This window comes from Aulonocara sp. 'chitande type north' Nkhata Bay, linkage group LG15 (genome assembly GCF_057382095.1).
Source record: "Aulonocara sp. 'chitande type north' Nkhata Bay isolate Kocher_YH1m ecotype deep benthic linkage group LG15, A_spYH_male_GT1.1, whole genome shotgun sequence".
Lineage (NCBI taxonomy): Eukaryota > Metazoa > Chordata > Actinopteri > Cichliformes > Cichlidae > Aulonocara > Aulonocara sp. 'chitande type north' Nkhata Bay.
Genome location: NC_141358.1, coordinates 31,890,675 through 31,910,128, shown reverse-complemented (window position 1 = coordinate 31,910,128; position 19,454 = coordinate 31,890,675). Strand labels below are relative to the sequence as shown.

General features: G+C 41.1%; 2 protein-coding genes across 2 annotated transcripts in view; one reads left to right on the top strand and one right to left on the bottom strand.

The window, feature by feature from the left end:
* The window catches only part of nt5dc1 (5'-nucleotidase domain containing 1), a 76,515-nt gene extending 63,311 nt beyond the window's left edge, over positions 1-13,204 (bottom strand). Inside the window, exons 1-6 of the mRNA XM_086262907.1 lie at positions 12,825-13,204; positions 11,553-11,644; positions 8,344-8,415; positions 8,145-8,254; positions 7,671-7,750; positions 7,490-7,571 (exon numbers count right to left, since the gene is read on the bottom strand). Of these exons, the coding sequence (XP_086119033.1) occupies positions 7,490-7,571; positions 7,671-7,750; positions 8,145-8,254; positions 8,344-8,415; positions 11,553-11,644; positions 12,825-12,917 (529 nt within the window). The 5' untranslated portion in view covers positions 12,918-13,204. The remainder of the gene's footprint in view (positions 1-7,489; positions 7,572-7,670; positions 7,751-8,144; positions 8,255-8,343; positions 8,416-11,552; positions 11,645-12,824) is intronic.
* Positions 1,045-7,412, top strand: col10a1b (collagen, type X, alpha 1b). Its single transcript, XM_086262905.1, has 3 exons — positions 1,045-1,184; positions 1,503-1,635; positions 4,977-7,412. The coding sequence occupies exons 2-3, from the start codon at positions 1,518-1,520 to the stop codon at positions 6,827-6,829; spliced, it is 1,971 nt and encodes a 656-aa protein (XP_086119031.1). The 5' UTR covers positions 1,045-1,184; positions 1,503-1,517; the 3' UTR covers positions 6,830-7,412.
* Positions 13,205-19,454: the final 6,250 nt, after the last annotated feature.

Here is a 19,454-nt window from a genome sequence, read left to right as displayed (position 1 = left end):
TGTTAAACATTAAAACTAAAGCAGAATGCCTTTTTCAGATATGTAGCTTTAGATTATTGTCCAATTACACAATTTAGGGTTTTTTTCTCTGTAACACAGACTGCCATTAAAAAAAAAACAAAAACAAAAAATCCCACACTAACAATAACTTCACTCCAGCTATCCTCCAGCTGCACTGGTAGAGCAGCACCCAGCTCCCTGAGCCTGAAGCGCAAACAGGAGGCTTCTCACAGGACGAAGCAGGTGAGCGTCTTAGAAAAAAACCTCACTTCTGCCTCCTGGTGTTTCAAAGCTGCACTGTGGATCTCAGCCTCAAAAACCACAGACTGGTTTGCAAAAATTACACAGACAATATACAGACATAAACATGCCAGCATCATGACATGTTTTTACTCTGAGAAATATAAACCTGAACACAAATGAAAGGTCAGACTGCTGAGTTTGGAAATGCGTTTAGAAGAATACACACAGTCTGCTGAAAATTACACATGAGAAAGGGAAAGTTTCCAGCACCCATTAAAAGATGGGTGCAAATTCACATTTAACCCAATGTGACTGAAAATAGCTGTCTGCTCCGTATAGCACACCACAGCCTGACCAGTACAGAGCCTTCCGACTGGAGGAAAATATTGTCAGACTTGCAGTCTTTACTTTTCCAGAAAAAACATCCCGTCACAACCCACTTAGTCAATAACTTGATGTTTTTAGACTTTAAGAAAACACCTATGTTTGTGCAATTAAAAATGCTAAACAGGGACACTAACGCAGACATCTGTCACAAGAGTGCCAGTCAAAAGAGCTGTTAAAGGTGTTATGTTCACAGATCACCCTCACTGGGACATGTCACCCATAGAAAGTCTGCTAGGAATCCCCTGACTGCTGCTGCTCCGCACAGACAGAGAGAACCAGAAGGAGTGAGGAAGAGAGAGAGAGAAAATCACCCTAGAGTGACAAGTGACATGGCACCATCATTAAAGATGACATCAGAATAAGGGAGGAACTTCCAGCAGGCAGATCCTCCACGCTGCTAAAGACCAGTATAAATACCTTGAGCCCAGTGCCCTGGGAAGCAGCAGCAGCCGCTCAGTCAAGAGAGACTCCACAACTAAGGATATACGAGCACCACGCCGGGACAGCAGCCTCCCAAGTTCCCCACTGTTTCTCCAGAGGCCTAAACCTTCCCGGTAAGGTGGCTTTTGCCTGATTTCAGGGGAATGTATCAGGGGATTCCCAGCTGGAGCCTGGCTCTGACTGAGAGGTGGGTCAGAGTGCTGACTGTAATGAGCCATGTGCTGCAGCTGGGTTTACACCAGGAGAGAGATTGCACCTGAGAGTGCCGATCCAACAAAATATTCCTCTAGCAGTGAATCAATAGATGTATGATTTTTTTTTTTTTTTAAAAGGACAAGCCAGTTTAATTTTTGGCCATCTCCTCCACTTGCACTGATTGTATGTGAAGATGCTTTTTCTCATAAAAGTGATTTTCTTTTTTGTCTTTGCAGGTTTAGCGTCACAAGATGGACCTGAGGGTAACAAGCCTCCTCCTCGTCCTCCTAGCATTAGCTGAGGCAACGCCTGAGAGGTATTATCATGTCCCAAAAGTGAGCAAGACTCCCTACCCTGTCAAGAGTCATGGTGAGTTTTATTGTGTGTTTTATTTTCATAAAAATCCCAATAACAAATCGAGGAGGAGCCAGAATAGAAAACATGCCTTAAAAAAACATGCAAAAAGTGCATCTATTTCTTTTAGTATGTTAACTCCAGACAAGCCCAGTGTTCAAATGACTGCAGGCTGGAACGCACACCTCTTTTAGACTCCATCAGTTTCATAATCCATCACATTTTTGTTGAGCAGTTAAAACCAAATGAAAGTGCTAAAAAGGAATAGATGACACTTGTCATATTTTGTAACCTGCTCTATTGCTGGAAAAATGAGGGAAACAGTACAAATGATGAATAAGATGAATTAAGCCATATCATTCCAATACTACCATCTTTAATGCCCACCAGGTTACTGAAGACCAGGGTCATGGTCATGGTCGGGTTTCATTTTAGCCACATACTGTCAGAAACTACAAGATCCTGCATTGGGCATACATTTATTTTAAGCGTACAGTTCACCAAACTCTACAAAGGTCAGCACTGACCTGGTGGACATTAAGTTACAAAAGGTATAAAGGTTTAAAAACTTGACCAAAATAAAACAGTAGTAATTTTTAATAAAACTTATAATATTCACTGGGTTGCTTGCAAACCATGTAGGGTTCTAGCCACATACTAAATAAGCATAGCTTTAAAAACTTGAAGATTTTGCCTTTTACAGACATTTTTTCCTCATACTGTTACAAGATTCCAGTTTGGGTATGCTAGCCTGAATATTCCATATAAAGGGAGGAGATGTGAACCTAAGCCTAACTCCGTCCCTTACGATAAACTGGTTGCCAGCAACCTGGTGGACATTAAGAGGTTTAAAAAGGAAACTCAAAGCAAGGTTTTCAAGTCACCACCTCACGACAAAAATTGCCGTTTGAGCTGTCACCGCTGATCTGATAACCTGCATGAACCCTGCAAACACAGCAGCCTTTTACATAGGTTGAAGACAATCTTTCAACAAGCTACACGTCATTATCCTCATCATAATTATCATCGCTACGAATGTCACATATCCTGGCAAACTCCTGACTCATATACATATGGAAAGTGCCACCCTCCTTAATTAAGTGCTATCAAGCAGGCCAAGTAAACTGCTGTGTACCGCTGTATATAACTGAAAGGTGGGGTAGGGCTGTAAGCAAGCACTTGTGCTCTGGATAAATTAAGTTTAAAGAGGAAAGCTGTGTATACTGCATGTGTCATAAAAAACAAAGCAGTAGTTATGACACAGCAACCAAGATGATGCCTAAAACTAAATTTTATACCCCAACAAAACAAAGAGTCAAACTTTCAGAAGGACTTATTTCTGCTGCTTTGCTCTGATGTGGTTTGACTTGTGTGCCTTTACGTAAATCTAGATTTCAAAGTCAACAATGCAAGCTCAAATTTGACAAATCTCCAAAACAGATGCTGCGACCACGTTGCAGGCACGCCCTCGCAAAGTGCCTTGTGGTATTAAAATCACACCATACAATTACAAGGGGAAAAAAACCTATACAGGCTGCGGAGAAATGCTCTCATAAGTTCAAACAGTAAATCTCCCAAACAAACCACAGCAAATTTAATGGACCTTCACTCAGCTGAAAGAATGGAAACAGTCTTTCTAATATAAAAGACAGAATCAAGAGTCAGACTGAGGGGGTATTTACTGAAGCAGCCAAACTGAGCGTGGATAATGACACTACATGGAATGTGAGCCTAACCATGCACAGTGTTTACAGGCAACACGCAGTTCAGATCAGGGGTTAGCTACCGAGGCCAGTATCATCACCTTCATTTTGTGGTTTTCTTGGCTGCCAAAAATTCCCACTTCTGGACAAACATCTCCTGTGAGGTTTCAAGCACAGCCTTTATGTGACAGGAAAATGATAGCCCTCTCAGAGAACTTTTTTTTCTCAAAACACCATCTCAAAAGAGAGGCCAGCACCTCTGATTTGTTTCTCTGACAGGGCTTCATTTGACAAGGATGCATCCAGAGTTATGATGAAAAGCTACAGCATTTATATAAATGATTTGTCTTGTTAATATTAAAGCTCAGAGTGCTCAGGTTTTCATTTTTACAGTAGAAATGAAAATGATAATTATATTATTTATAAAGATACTTAAAGGTAGACAGCTCTGGAAACTGTGTCCTTTACTTTACTTTCACTAAAAGTATTAAATTAACTTTAAGATAGTACCAAACTGAAAAATAATACATGTAAGTTTAAGTCATCAGTAAAAATTCCAATGCATGAACAACAAATGTAATCTCTTAATCTCAGCCATGTCATCTGCAAAAGACTTGAGGTTAGGGTTGATTTTCACCAAACGGGCATATTTTCAGAAACTAAAAAATGTTGCCTTTCAAATCAAATCTCTTACATGCATTTTGATCCTGCAGTTAAGCCCCCATTTTTTAACGATTTCTATTTGCATATTTCAAAAAAGACAAAAACTCCTGATACATGGTATATGTGAACCTAATCCTAATCCAAACCAGTCTGCTAGCAACCTGTTTGATGTTAAGAGGTCAAGAGACAACACAACTAGACTGTCTGGAAGTTATGTGTGTTACCTTAGGTTTGAAGAACAAACTGCCAACTTTGTCCATGATGCTCCCTATCTACTGTTAAATTGGAGTAAAGCTATAAATAGTTTGTATTGTTGGAGAAAAGGAACTATGCTTAACTACACCTATATTATAGCTGTAAATTTAGTGAACACTAACTTCCACTACAAACTGGCATTATACACCAGTTTAGCACACATATTCATCCCACTTTAGCCATTACTTGTACTTGTATTGTACTTTATATGGCACGAAATGCATTAAGATGATGTTGATTTGATGCCACCAACTACACATTTACTAGCATGGGCAGTACAGGAAAAGGATGGGTGCAGTATTGGGTGGACATATACAGCTGCTGTTCATAGGAGAGGGTACAACTGGGTCTTATACCAGCAAGCATAAACTGTGTGGGAGCAACACCACAGATTACTGTGCTGTGAAGATCATGCTGTGAAAAACCCACTCCACAATTTACAGGGATCAGTGTTTCAAGTCAGATTGTGATCTTATGGAGAAGATATCAGATGTCAGGGTTATTCAAGGGTCATAAAAGGCTGTACAATAAATGGACACAAGATGCTCTATTATGAAGCCACTATCTCAACATATAAATTCAATTTCAGTTCATCAATACATTTACTAAATTCAAAGATAAAGATAGAGCTGACCAAAAGCTAAAACCAGAAAAAACGGAGGCATAATAACATTTTGACATATACATTCTATCAACTGATTAATTACTTTTTTTGTGGGTTTTTGTAATCCCTAGCTGTTGAAGGCCAGCCAGGCCCTCAAGGTCCTCCAGGTGAGCCAGGACCAATGGGACCTCCTGGACCTCCTGGAAAGAGTGGTGTGGGACACACTGGACCACAAGGCCCACCTGGACCACCCGGACCACCTGGTTTCACTCAAGCAGGTAAACCTGGTGTCTCAGGTAGCCCTGGAAAACCAGGCGCCCCTGGAAAGCCTGGAGAAAGCGGTCAGCCTGGCGCAACTGGACCAATGGGTCACAGAGGTGCACCTGGTACCCCTGGATCTCCTGGACCTGCTGGACTTTCTTCTGTTGGAAAACCTGGACCAGCTGGGATCTCTGGAGCAATGGGTCCAAGAGGAGAGCCTGGTTTAAAGGGACATCCTGGAATTCCTGGTCTTCATGGACCCAAAGGAGAGAGAGGCATTGGAGTTCCTGGCGTTCAAGGACCAGCAGGGCCTGTTGGGCCAATGGGCCCATCTGGAATGCCTGGAAAACCTGGAATTGGTAAACCTGGTGCCACCGGTTATCCTGGAGAACCTGGCAAGCCTGGTGAGCCTGGAAGAGATGGTTCACCTGGACCAATGGGTGTGCAAGGGCCAAAGGGTCATACTGGGCAACCAGGCACAGGAGCACCAGGAAAACCCGGTCAGAATGGCACCCCAGGTATGCCTGGACCAATGGGAGTAAAAGGTCCACAGGGTCCTGCTGGTCAACCAGGCTCACCTGGCATGCCAGGTGTTGGCAAAACAGGTGAACCTGGAATTCCAGGTAGCAGAGGAGCCCCCGGTAGTCCAGGAACTACTGGTCAAAAAGGAGAGCCAGGCCCAACTGGATTTACCGGTCAGCCAGGTGCTACTGGTCCCATGGGTCCAGCTGGCCCACAGGGTGCAAGAGGATTTCAGGGTGAGACAGGCCCAGTTGGGCCCAAAGGTGACATTGGCATGGTAGGTGCACCGGGCCCAAGAGGAACCAAAGGAGAACAGGGAGCTCCAGGTTTCACTGGAAAACCAGGTACCCCTGGAGCAGTAGGTCCATCGGGAATCCCAGGTCATAATGGTGCTCAAGGTCCAAAGGGTTCACAAGGCCATCAAGGTGCCCCAGGACTCCCAGGTATTAATGGTGCCCAAGGGCCAAAGGGACACACTGGCGCCCCAGGAGCATCAGGTAAAAGCGGTGAGTCTGGACTGCCTGGACCAATGGGACCCGTTGGACCTCCTGGTCCTTCAGGTCCCACTGGATTCAAGGGTCATCCAGGTCTTCCAGGTCCACCTGGCCCAGCTGGCTTGACAGCTAAGGGAATTCCTGGTCCCCATGGTCCTCCTGGAATTCCTGGTTCCAGAGGTCATGATGGTCTCCCAGGTCCTGCTGGTCCTCCTGGACCACCTGGTCCACCAGGAGAAATGGTCTACCACCATGAGAAGAGCATGCCAATCAAATCTCATGAGGTTGTGATGCCTCAGATGATTAAGGCTCCTATGTCCGCTTTTAGTGCTGTGCTAACCACGGCCTACCCCCCAGCGGTAACCCCTATTCAGTTTAACCAGATTCTGTACAATGGCGAGAACCATTATGACCCTCACAGTGGCGTGTTCACCTGCCAGGTCCCAGGCCTCTACTATTTCAGCTATCACTTTCATGTCAATGGTGCCAATGCTTTGGTGGCCCTCTACAGAAATGAGGAGCCAGTTCTTTTCACCTATGATGAGTACAACAAGGGCTTCCTGGATGAGATGGCAGGCAGTGCTGTTCTCCAGCTGTATACAGGTGACAGAGTCTATATTCAGGTCCCTGATGAGGAGAGTAATGGCATATTTGCTGCCGATAATGTTCACTGCGGTTTCTCTGGGTTCTTGATTGCCTCAACGTGATTTCACAAATCCAAATAAACCTCAAAACCTTATAAAACATTTAAATACTCAGAGAAAAATATCACTTTACAAAGTTCAGAATTTGGATTGCAGATTAAAGAAAAATGTGGTTACAAGTTTTAAAGGTTTAACCGCCTCATTAAATGTCTTCAATTTGCTAAGAAGTTGTTCAGAAATTTATTGCAGATTAAAAATGATCACTTTCCCCAGTTTACTTTGTGTGTGCCTTTGGAATTTTAAAATCCATGAAACATAACAACATAAGATACATGATACTTTAAGTGGTGCTCTACAACTGCCTGTAACATTTACAGCATGTCTTTTACTTGTGTTTGTTTTATTAATGTCTGTTGTTTAAGAATTTTCCTGTAATATACATATAAAAAGACATACAAGAAGGCAAACGTGTACTATATGTCATTAGAGATCAGCACATTCTCACAAGCACTGTGATCAGGAAAGGAACGTAAGATAAAAAAAATTCAAACCATTTTTTCTAAACAACTATGTCTCATTGGATGTGTTAAGTTATGTACCACTCACTGACCAAACATGGAATAAAAGTTCTTATTTGAAAACGAAAGATTACCTATGTGTGTTAATTTGTGCTCTTCTCATAAGAAATCTAAAATGTATGCAGGTTTGTAATAAAATTCTTACCTCTGAACGCAGATGTGTTGTAATTGTGGTCAATGGCAGCCACCATGTCTTTCCAAAAGTCAGAATTCACCTCATTTCCTCGCTGTTTGAGAAACAAACATAAATTAAGTTTCAGTATGTGTTCTCTTCATGAAAATGCCAACCAATATTACAAATCTCACAGTAAAAAAACAAAAATGACCTTGTGCAACATGTCAACGACTCGTCCACAGAGAAGGGCACCAGGCAGATCAAAGTAGTTATCATAGAAGTAGTATTTTGCTGCAAAGACCAAAAGAAAATATTAGCAAATGAATGAAATGTAAAAAAAAAACTGTGAAAAAATATAAAGAAAATATACATTAGCTTCTCAACTGCTTAAGCTCCAACAAGTCACTGGCAAACCATTTAGCCACAAATTAAAAAAGCACAGTTTCAAAAACATTACAGTGAAAGATATTACCTTTCAAATCAAGTTTTTCACATGCAATCTGCTGTAAGCTTATTATTCAGTTTAAGATTATTATTCAGTAAGGTATCCCAAATAGGTGAAATTTCCATATAAAGGAGAAGACATCACCAACCCACAGGTCTCTAGTGATATGGGAGATATTAAGAGGTCAGGAGCTAACAGCTTACAGTTACTGATTGATACAGATGGATGTAAACATCATACAAGATCTCGTGAAGGAGGTACTGAGGCTATTAAAGTGATTCCACTCTCTTTTGGGGCCATAATGTTTGATGATTTCTTCTGTGCTGAGATCACTGGTTCCATGTGTCGCTCTATTCAAACAGAAGAAAAACCGTGATAAAGTTATCATCTCACTTTGAAGTTCTGTGAACGCTGAAACTGTCATGATGCAGACTCATACCTTAAGACAGTTCCATCTTCCGCTAGCTTTACAAGGTTTCCATCCTCCAGATCCACCACTAGCCCTTTAAAACTGAACACAAAAGTCTCTGTTAGAAAAACTATCTGCAGTTACTTGATTTACAAGTACAAAATCAGTGGTCAAGCAATTGTTTGCCATCTGTTGAGCCTACCAATTGTTGGTTTCACCGTGTGTTCAGTGGAAAATGCTTATACGCCACAGCCAGATGGATAAAGAATGTGTATGCACAAAAACTTGCATAAATGGGAAATGTGCTGTAGAACTATAGCAACACCAGGCGTACGTCTGACCATACCTACAACTCTTTTTTTTAAGCAAGGCAAGACCTTTGGACTTGAGCAAAATAATAAGGTGAAGCCATATTTAACATTTAACAGCAACATTTTCACATTTCAAATTGTACCCTAATAAATGGGTGCTATAAATAGCTGATGTTTTCTTTCTGCGAACTGATGTACTTTTTTCCTTTTTACATCTGCCAGGTCCTTTTGTTCTAAATGTAGAGTTGATAGCCTCCATTACTCTTTCTCCTTTGAGTAGTTTTTCTTTTGCTGTCTGATATCAGATCTAAGATTGCTAAACACACATTTCTATTGTGAATTTACATCCATCCATGGCTAATAAAGGGAGAGGGAATGAGCCACAGGTGTAAAAGCACAAGACGACTAACATTTATTAAACAAGACTGTGTCCATGCACAACTTTGTAAATCTGATAAAAAAAAAATAATGTGTGGGTAAATTACAATAAAGTTTCTTGCATTTTATTGTAACTTAAAGACTGTTATCAGGGTGTAGATGCCATAAAAGTGCAAAAACAACTCCAAATTGATTCATTATTAATTATCTTTTCAACCTGAAAACACCAACATGAATTTTGTAACACTATCACTACCTTATCCAGCTAGCATTAGCCAATTAGCTGAAGAATTAGCTTGTCTTTTGTGTCCTGACATCCCTTTTGAAGAGGAAATTTTGACCCATTCAGATGTAAAACTTTTGCATACCTTTTATACAGAATATATAAGGGACATTCTTTTTCATGCTTTTGTCCTGGTGAAAGTACTCAAGATATACTTAACCCTTGTATGGTGTTCGGGTCTGTGAGACCCATTTTCAGTTTTTTTTCAAAAGAAAAATTAAACAATTAATTATTTTTTCAACCTGAAATTCATTGGCTTTGGCTTATTTTCTGTGAAGAACATGAATCTGAACAAATTTTCAATGACCTCATACTGTACCTCCCCCCACGCATTTACATTACATACAAGGTGTTCGGGTCCACTGGACCCAGGTCTAATAAAAGTGTTGAAAGTGTAGGTCCTGTGTTCCCACACTCTGTCTTCCTCCTTTCTGGTGCTGCTGATAGTGTTTTCTTCCCCTCCTGCTCCGCACAAAGTTGCAACATTGTTGAAAATTCAACTATCAACACTGTCTGCTCTTACATTCCCGCACATTTTACCCTCTTTCTTTAGGGATCCAAATTTTATTTTCTCATACCCTGTCCCACCTGCAAATTAGGGGCATAATACTATAAATAAGACTTTGCCAGTGTGGTTCTTTATCACAACTGATCAAGATGGCAAAAGATTATCTGCTGCGAGGGCCATCCAATTGATTTTGGAAGAGAGAGGGGCTTCTGATGATGATGTTGACAAAGAGGTTTCAGAATATTTCACATTTCTGAGTCTGACAGTGACTTTGAAGAAGAGGATGAGGTTGAGCACCATTTAGTAACAAAACGAAGACGAGTACCCCATCTGCAGCCAGCTCCAGGACCAGAACAAGCCCACCAGACAGCAAGTGAAGAAATATGGATGTCAATAACTGGTGAAATTGAATGGTCTTCTTGCCCAAGAAATGAGCCACCCTGCAGAGCTGCTACTGTGATAAGCCAGGGCCAACACGGCTGACAGGACATCAAGTCTTCATTTGAGCTTTTCATCCCAGATTCCATCCAGAAAATTATTCTGGATTGCAGTAATCTAGAAGGAAGGTGTGTTTTTGGAGAGAGGTGGAAGGAGATGGACCAAATCCATCTAAGAACCCCAAAGGCCTACTTTGGGGTTCTTATCCTTGCTGGAGTTTTCAGGTCCAAAGGGGAATCCACAGAATCCCTGTGGGATGAAGAAACCGGCAAGAACCTTTCCATGCATCAATGTTTCTGGAAAACTTCAACAAAATTTCCAGGATTATCCGTTTTGATAACCGAGACGACAGACCAGCTCGACGGCAGAGAGACAAGCTACCTGCCATCAGGACAGTGTGGGATAAGTGTGTGCACCACCTCCCCTGTTTTACAACCCTGGGCCTAATGTCACCATTGATGAGCAGCTGATCCCATTTAGTTGTGAAACATATTGCTTCACGTGTAAATGTGTTGTGTCTTTCCACTCACTCCACTTGATTATAACAGATTTTTTTATAACATTTTATATAAAAGAAAAACGAGAAGCACATTAATTCATAAATGTGATCTAACAAAGGTAAAGGGAAAAAATTAACCATGTTTGCTGTTCATATGGCTTGTAATTGGGATGAAGTAAACATCTGTTGAGTAATTTAACATAAAATTGTTTGATAGTGTTAATTTGGAAAGCCAAAACTCTAGCGGGTCCACCAGACCCATGAACACTGGCTGAGTAACAAAAATACGAACACCACACAAGGGTTAAAAGAAAACCACCAAAGTGGAGCTCCTGCAATGACTTTGATTGATTAAAAGTGATTAAAATACAACTTTCAGTATGTCCACACTTCTTTGGTTTTGTACATATGAGAGGCAGAATATTTGTGGTTTGAAACAAATTGATATGTCTGCACTATGGTTTGATGAAATGTTCAGTAAGGTTGAATGGTACTCTGCCCTTCAGGGCTTCACACAAATGAAAACTGTGAATAGGAATGCTTGCACTTCGGTGGGTGCTGATAGTGACATCTGAATGCGAATATTGATTTTACTTGGATATGGGTTAGTACTGGCCTACTAACAGTCAACACAGCAGAGGGAAAGATACATTCATCAATGATGAAGTGCAGGTTAACATTCTGTTCTTCAAAGATGTTACTTCTTTTTTAGCCATTAATATCAGATGAATGTAGTACCTGAGGGATCGTCAGATATTCATTACACGTGTTTCTGTCCCATTTTGCTTTAGGCCGACAAAACTGATGCTGCTGCTGACTCACCAGAAATCCCAGGTAGCAGGAGTTAGATTCAGCAGGTCTTTGTCATATCCTTTATGCTCCACCAGATATCTGGCAAAGCTCTCGTAGATAAGCTGTAAACACAAAGAGCACATACCATCACACACCGAAGTGTACAGAGAGTGCTACAGAATGCCAAAAATATACAGGTTTATATTCCAAATTAAGGCTATACTAAAGACTTTCCTCATTCTTCTCTGGTGAAGGTTATTAGCATTTTTTCAACATGTTTTATACTGGGGGTTTATTTATACTGGGGGTTTATTTATTCATATCTAAACCATGCTTTTCTTTTCTTAACAAGTTAACACAGACTCATTGCCAAAAAAAGACCTATTATGACCCTGATATAATGAAGAACAACTAGTTATTGCTCATAACCGCTCAGGTTTTTTTATTTTTTTTTTATTTACAGAAATACTTATTATAGAATATGACCTCCATGAGTCAGCATAAGCATAGAAACAGCTGCACAAAGTATGGGTCCACAAAGGGAACCAATGGATTATAGTGCTCACAGACTCTAAAGACCCGAAGGTAACTATAAACTGGAGAGTTCACGTACTAAGCTTGTCAGTATTTAAACCTTTCATGTTACACATATCTGTACGATGCTTTGTGAATATCAAAGGAAAAATCCACATCACGGCATTAAGTTAGTTTTCACTCACAGATAATAAACACTAGTCTATTAAAACTGGACGACATCTTTATCACTGACATATCCATTGTGTGATATGTGTAAAGAATTGAACTGTGCGTATCTGACATTGATGGAAAACAAATGAACTCCAGGCCTTGGTAAGTTGCAGGAAACAAGGATTCAGCAGTTATTTATTTGTCATACGATGTCACGGGATCCAGCAACACCCCGCGAGTCCGCAGTGTTGTTATTATTTACTCTAACGACATCAGACGAAGAAGGGTATGAAAATGTGCTGGCTATCAGCAGGCCTCTGAGGGGACTTAAACACTTAAAGACATGTATGTGTGAGCATCACCGCCGACGTTCACCCCGTGAGTCACGCAGAGTGACTGCAGCAGCGGCAGCATCACATCACATCAAACCTCCCACAGCACACACCAGCGTTTTCACCAGCGAGCCTTGATGCCAGTGAAAAATGCCACAGATGCCCGCTGAGCCCGCTGGCCAGCCACGGGTTGTTTCTATTCCAGATGTGTTGCGAGCCAGCGCCTCGCGGCCACCGTACGGTTGTGTGCGTGTGAAGCTAGCCGCGCGCGCTGCACACTCACCCTGGAGGTCTCTTTCAGATGGTAGCGGCAGAGCGTGTGGTCCAGGTCGAAGCCGATAACGTCGCAGTCCGAAAGGCTGAAGTATTCGCTCATTGTTGCTGAGGCTGGGGGACGCTCCGAAGCACCAACTTGGGCACAGCTGCACAAACACTCCGAGTGTGTCAATGTCACCGTGTGACGGCGAGGATGGCTCTGCGCTCTGCCTGCGCGAAAATAATCCCACCAGCGCGGCTTTTCCTCAACGCAAATGGCTGATCACAGAACGGTTAATGTCAATAAGTTGTCCACATGGAGGCAGAAGTTTAACTCCTGTGTGCCAGAAGAAGACAAGACAGCACGCAGTGCTTCCGGGTGTGAAACCGTAATACACAGTGTATAGGTATCGGGTAAATTAGGTAAAAGTCGTCCATCTAGGGCACGCAAAGGCTAATGCCTGCAGTAGTGATTGCAGCATCCCACCACGTACATATACCCGCACTTGTACAGATATAATTAGTCTCTCCAGTTGGAGGCTCTGGGAGATCACAACAATGCACGGTTTGTCACACAGAATAGACTAAATTAATCATGTATACACTGTACACAAACAGAAAACAGCAAATGCTTACAGACAACTGAACCTGATAGCCAGCGTTAAAGACAAATACAAAAAAAACTGGATCAAAAAATAGACAATGTAGAAAATCAAGACATAAATACACAGAACACAAAGAAACTAAAACCGCGAATAGATGAAAAAACAAAGAATTAATAAATCTGGAAAACACAACGTAATACAAACAACATTCATAAAAACATAAAGCTGTTTTTTCTAGTTGCCAGAAAAAAAGCTTTAAAGATGATGAAGAATCTGCTGAAGAATCAGCATATATGCAAAAACATACTTCTAGTTGTGCTGCTTCAGAAATAAACACACACAAACAAAAAGAAGGACAATTCAAGTCTATGAACATGAACAAATGCAGCACAGTTGGCAGATATCTTGAATAGCCAAATCATGAATCTAAATCATGTGGTCTAAAATCATGTGTTTATCCATTTATTCTTCCTCTTTGTGAACATTTCCTTGTTTGTCATAAGAACGACCTGAAACCGGAGGGTACTTCACCTTTCACCCTGTGACAGATGGGACAGATTCTAATAGCAAAACTGAACTGAAGAAGTTAAGAAGATGGACAATGGCAATGCCAAGGAGCTGTCAGACCACACATGTTAAATAAATGTATACACAATATAGACTTTAAAAATAGTTTTAAGTTAAAAGTACATTACAAATTTAAGAGAATGTGAAAAAAAAACCATACATGAGAGCAGGCTGTAGTTGACTTATTTTACTCAGTGCTGATACAACCACCGCTCCCAAACCCAACCTTAATTTTAAGGTCAATTTGTCTTACACAGCTACCACCATCCAAACATCACCTGAAGTCGCCTTTGTTGTAGTTTGCACTACTGTAGGACCACATTAGGCCATGACACATTAGGCCATGACATAACCTTACAGTAACCTGTCTCAATCTTTAGCTTTTTATTTTGTTCTCAAGAGAAATCCTTTCATTTTTCAACAGCACACTTTTATATTTTCTTCCCCATGTGTCGTGGATTTTACAGGACATATAACATGTCCAATAAGATTAATTTTAAATGTATTGGAGAAACATATTTGGTTTTGATTTATGTTTTCCTATTTTGTATATGTTTTATATTTGACCTTTTTCAAACAGAGTCCCAAAGCATTTTTATTTCAACAGCCCTTATTGCCCTTAATAACAGTTTTAACTATGTTTACCTCTTTCACCATTTCTACAGTTAAAAGAGGAAACAAAGGTCAGCAGTTAGAATCAAATTGTGGTGGCCAGTTATTTTGATATGTGTCTGAACTCCATCAGGAAGTCTGGCAGTAGCACCTCTATAGAGATGCAGTGAGTGTGGTATAGATAACAGACAGAAAGTACTACATATTATTCCCACATCATGGAGAAATGCAATAACAACATTATGGAAATAAAAATATGAAATATGCAAATTATTTAAGCATTTCAAAATTAACCAAAACTATTAATGGAATGTGAAGAAACAGCAATGACTTAATGAACAAAACATCTATGAAGTATGTTGTAGAGATCTAATCTGAAGGTGAACAGTGGCCAGGCTGGTGTAATATCAGTATGTACCCTAAGGTGGTGTGGAAAGATAATGTCCCTGCTGTCATGGGATGAAAGGCAAGGAGAAAGACAAACATTCACTCTTACAACTCCAGTCTTTCCTAACATGCATCCTTTGGAATGCAGGTGGAAATCTGCACACGCAAAGGGACCAATCCAAAAGGGTAGTTTCAGAAAGAGAAAATTTTTTAATCAAAGCTTGGTTATATAATGCAAAATGAGCTCCTAAGTGAACATGATTCATAATAGTTGCTTTCTGGTAAGGAAGTCAGTGAGAAGAATGCTTGCTATGTTTGAAGCAAGGAGAACCAGTTGGTTGAGAGTGACGCATAGTAGCACTGTCCTGAAAAAGGTATCTTCCAGTCAAGTGGAGTTAGGTTTGACACATATACTGCCCATTTCAAAATATGTTCATTTGTCATCATTTAAGTGTAATTTTAAATTCTCTTTGAATGTGTTACTGCATGTCAGTGTGTTCATGTCTGGAAATAATTTTGTTCACAGAGGTTTTTATTCTTTTTGTAAACATTGCATCCTTGTCATTGTGCTAATAGTCAGTGTTAGTCATAGGTCACATTATGGTAATCTTCCAAGCTAGAATGCTTTCCTGGAAGATAAAAAAGTCATATCTAACCCGGGTTTGCTAAAAGTTGCTTTCGGATTAGATACTCATTTTCAACAGTATTAACACCAAAAGTTCCACCTTTGCCTCCTTCAGTTAAAAACTTCACACCCACTCAGCATAAAACATGGATGTAGCTTCCTGGGTTGAAAACAAAAGCCAATTTGGACATGCCTTAAACTTGCCTTCTATCTCAAGGACACCAGAAAGTGGTAATAACAGGTTGAAAAAAGTCTACAAGAATGTGGTTTTGTGCCTTGCCCTCTGTAAACACTTTCCAGATGAGTTTATGGACTCAGCCACTCACCTTTAGTCAGATAATAACTAGTCGAGTCTTTTTTGGAAATCTTGCTCATACTATTTTTTAAAAATACTGGCAGCTGCCAGTGCCACCAGACTCCTAGTATAGACACCTATCTTATCAATCATAGTTGACATCTTTCTCGTGTTATCGTGTTGACAAGATTTTCAGAAAAAGTATCATCTGAAACCTAAGAGACCTCAAGGTGAATGAGGTCTGAAGTAAGATTTTTCAAATCAAATTCAAATTTTTCAAATCTTACTTCAACTTATTCTTGAGTTATCTTGTTCATAAAGTTGGGTGTCTGAGCCGCACACCCACTTGCCCCACAGGTAGACAATACCTCATTCAGCTGAGGGGTAAAAACAGTGCATGCTCACTGGCTAACAGCTTATTATGATTAGCTAATAAGCCTTAGAAATTGCAAGCTAACAGCACTTCAGATTACAGCCCAGATAAATGCCACACAGAGTTCCAGTAGCAGACACATCTCTACATCAACTGTTTAGAGGAGACTGCGCGAATCGGGCCTTTATTGTCAAAGAATAGGTAAAAAACACCAAGGAGAAGAGATTTGTTTGGGAAAAGAAAGACTGAATGGACATTAGATCAGTAGAAATCTGCGCTTTGGGCTGATGAGTCCAAATTTGAGATCTTTGGTTCCACCTTACAATAGGAGATAGGATAAATGGTCACTTGAAGCTGGTTATTCACTAGCCATCCTGGTCTAGGTTTGAGCATGCTCACATGAAAGGGGTGCCATTGGCAACATCTGGTCATTTACACTGATGGCTTACATTTTATGGTCAGTAAAACTGGAAAAGAGCTACTACAGTGGTGTGAGGAAGTGTTTGCCTGCCTCCTGATTTCCCATTTTTTTGTATGTTGGTCACACTTAAATGTTACAGATCAAACAAATTTAAATATAAGATAAAGATAACACAAGTAAACACAAAATACAGGTTATAAATGAAGGTGTTCATTATGGGGGGGAGGGGGGGGGGGGGGTCCAAACCTACAGGTCTGTAAAACAGGTTTGTTTTACAAACCTGATAACCTTTAGCAGCAACAATTGCAATCAAGCATATGCAATAACTGGCAATGAGTCTTTTACAGCTCTGTGGAGGAATTTTGGCCAACTCATCTTTCCAGAATTGTTGTAATTTAGCCACATTAGAGGGTTTTCAAACATGAACCACCTTTTTCAGGTCATGCCACAGCATCTCAATTGGGTTCAGGTCAGGACTTTGACTAGGCCACTTCAAAGACTTCATTTTGTTTTTCTTTTGCACTTCAGCTACAGGTCATGAACAGATGGGCAGACATTCTCCTTCAGGATGTCTTGGTAGACAGCAGAATTCAAAGTTCCATTTGCCACAGCAAGTCCTTCAGGTCATGAGGTACCAAAACAACCCCAGTAGGGGGGATTACTCCGGGCATTACTCCAGACAGGCTGATGGCCTCTGTGCACGTCTGGGTGAGCCATGCAGGAAGGTAAGGTAGGTACTATTATGAGTTTTTGGGTCTTCTGAGTTTTCGCTAGCTCGTTGTTTTATGCCTCTGTATTCTGTCTTATTATTTAGCCTATTGGTTACTGTTGCCTGCGACAGACTGGTGACCTGTCCAGGGTGTACACCGCCTCTCGCCCTATGACAGCTGGGATAGGCTCCAGTGCCCCCTGCGACCCTGAAAAGGACAAGCGGAAGCATAGTACACAGGAACATCTGTGCCCAGTATAACCTGGAAGTCCCAAGGTCAAAATGGGAGCCGCCCCCAAGGGTGGTGGAGAATGACCGAGCTAAGATCCTGTGGGACTTCCAGATACAGATGGACAAAATGGTGGTGGCTAACCAACCGGACATAGTGGTAGTAGACAAACAGAAGAAGACGGCCGTAGTGATACATGTAGCGGTTTCCAATGACAGCAACATCAGAAAGAAGGAACACGAGAAGCTCGAGAAATACCAAGGGCTCAGAGAAGAGCTTGAGAAAATGTGGAGGGTGAAGGTAACATTGGTCCCAGTGGTAATCAAAACACTAGGTGCGGTGACTCCCAAACTAGCCGTGTGGCTCCAGCAGATCCCAGGAACAACATCGGAGATTTCTGTCCAGCAGAGCGCAGTCCTAGGAACAGCTCCCAGGCCTCTGGTAGAGGACCCGAGCTTGAAGGATAAACTGCCCGCAGGGGCAAGAGGGGATTTTTTTTTTTGTATGTATGTTGTCTGAGTTCTCCCTTGCCCTTTTAAATGATCTGTTCCCGACCAGAACCGTGTTTTGTTTTGTAAGTGCAAAGTAATAAAGCTGCTTTTGAGTTTTTATGTCCCATCTTCTGACTCATCCTCCCGCCTGCCACACAGCATCCTTGAAAAAAATAACATCAAAAATCAACATGCTTTCTCAACATCTGAGAGCCTGTTTTAGTGCCAGTGTTGAGAAAGCACTGCACATCTCTCCTAGGCACAATAGACCCTAAATACTTCCTGAGAGAATCTCAGCTCATGAAGAAGCTTTGGCACCCCAGGCTGGTCCAGTTGTCTGCAGCAGGGAGAACCCGTCTACATCATCACAGAACTCATGACAAATGGTAGCCTTCTGGAATATCTTCAAAGTAAGACAGCAACACTATTTATTTTCCACATTTGACCCTGTCATAAAGCAGAAGCAGCTCAAAATCACTTGAACATTGCTGCTGCTGTTCTTTGAAAACAGTCTCACCACCTGTGACAGGCCGAGGTACAGAGACCCTCATCAAAGCAAAGAAACTCATTTAATTCTAAACATCATCTGCAACAACACATTAGTATAAATTATACTTTTATCTGGTTTCTGTTAAGAGGGTGAGTTTAAATCAGACATTTTTGACCTCTGAGATCAAATGTGGGAAGAAAAAAACTGAGGTGAAAAAGATGTAAGATTTTGTTCTGTAAGGAGTAGTTGCTTGATATATTTTAGTCTGTTAATTTGATGACATTCTGTAGAAATCTAATGAACTTTAAAGTCAATATTTGGTATGATCCTAGAATTATTATTATTTTTTTTGTAATTTCTTTAATTAGTCTTCTGAAATATTTCTCCATCTAGAATAGTTATCCATCATATATACACCGTTTTATCCTGTTTTTATCCATTATATCATTGTGAAATGCACTATACACAGGTACACACACACACAGGTCTTTATCACTATAAAAAGGGAAGGAAACCATTATCAGTCCAAATCGCCATCAGCTGTTCTCACCGGCATCTCCAGCACCGCCCCGTTGAGCCCACTGCACCACTTGTCATGGTCCTGGGTCGTTGACCCAGCGTTTTGTGTTTTGTGATTATTTCCCTCTGTTCTAGTTATTCTGTGTCCTCCCCCCTTGTGTCCGGTTCGGGTTCTAGATTTCCTGTTTTGTTCTGAAAGTCTGTGTCTGTTGTCATTGTGTTCAGCTTGTGTCCTCCAGTCATCATGTGTATTCAGATCAGCTGTTCTTCCCTCCTGTGTGCGATTACCCGATTACCGTGTGTGTGTGTGTGTGTGTATATATAGTGGGTGTCGG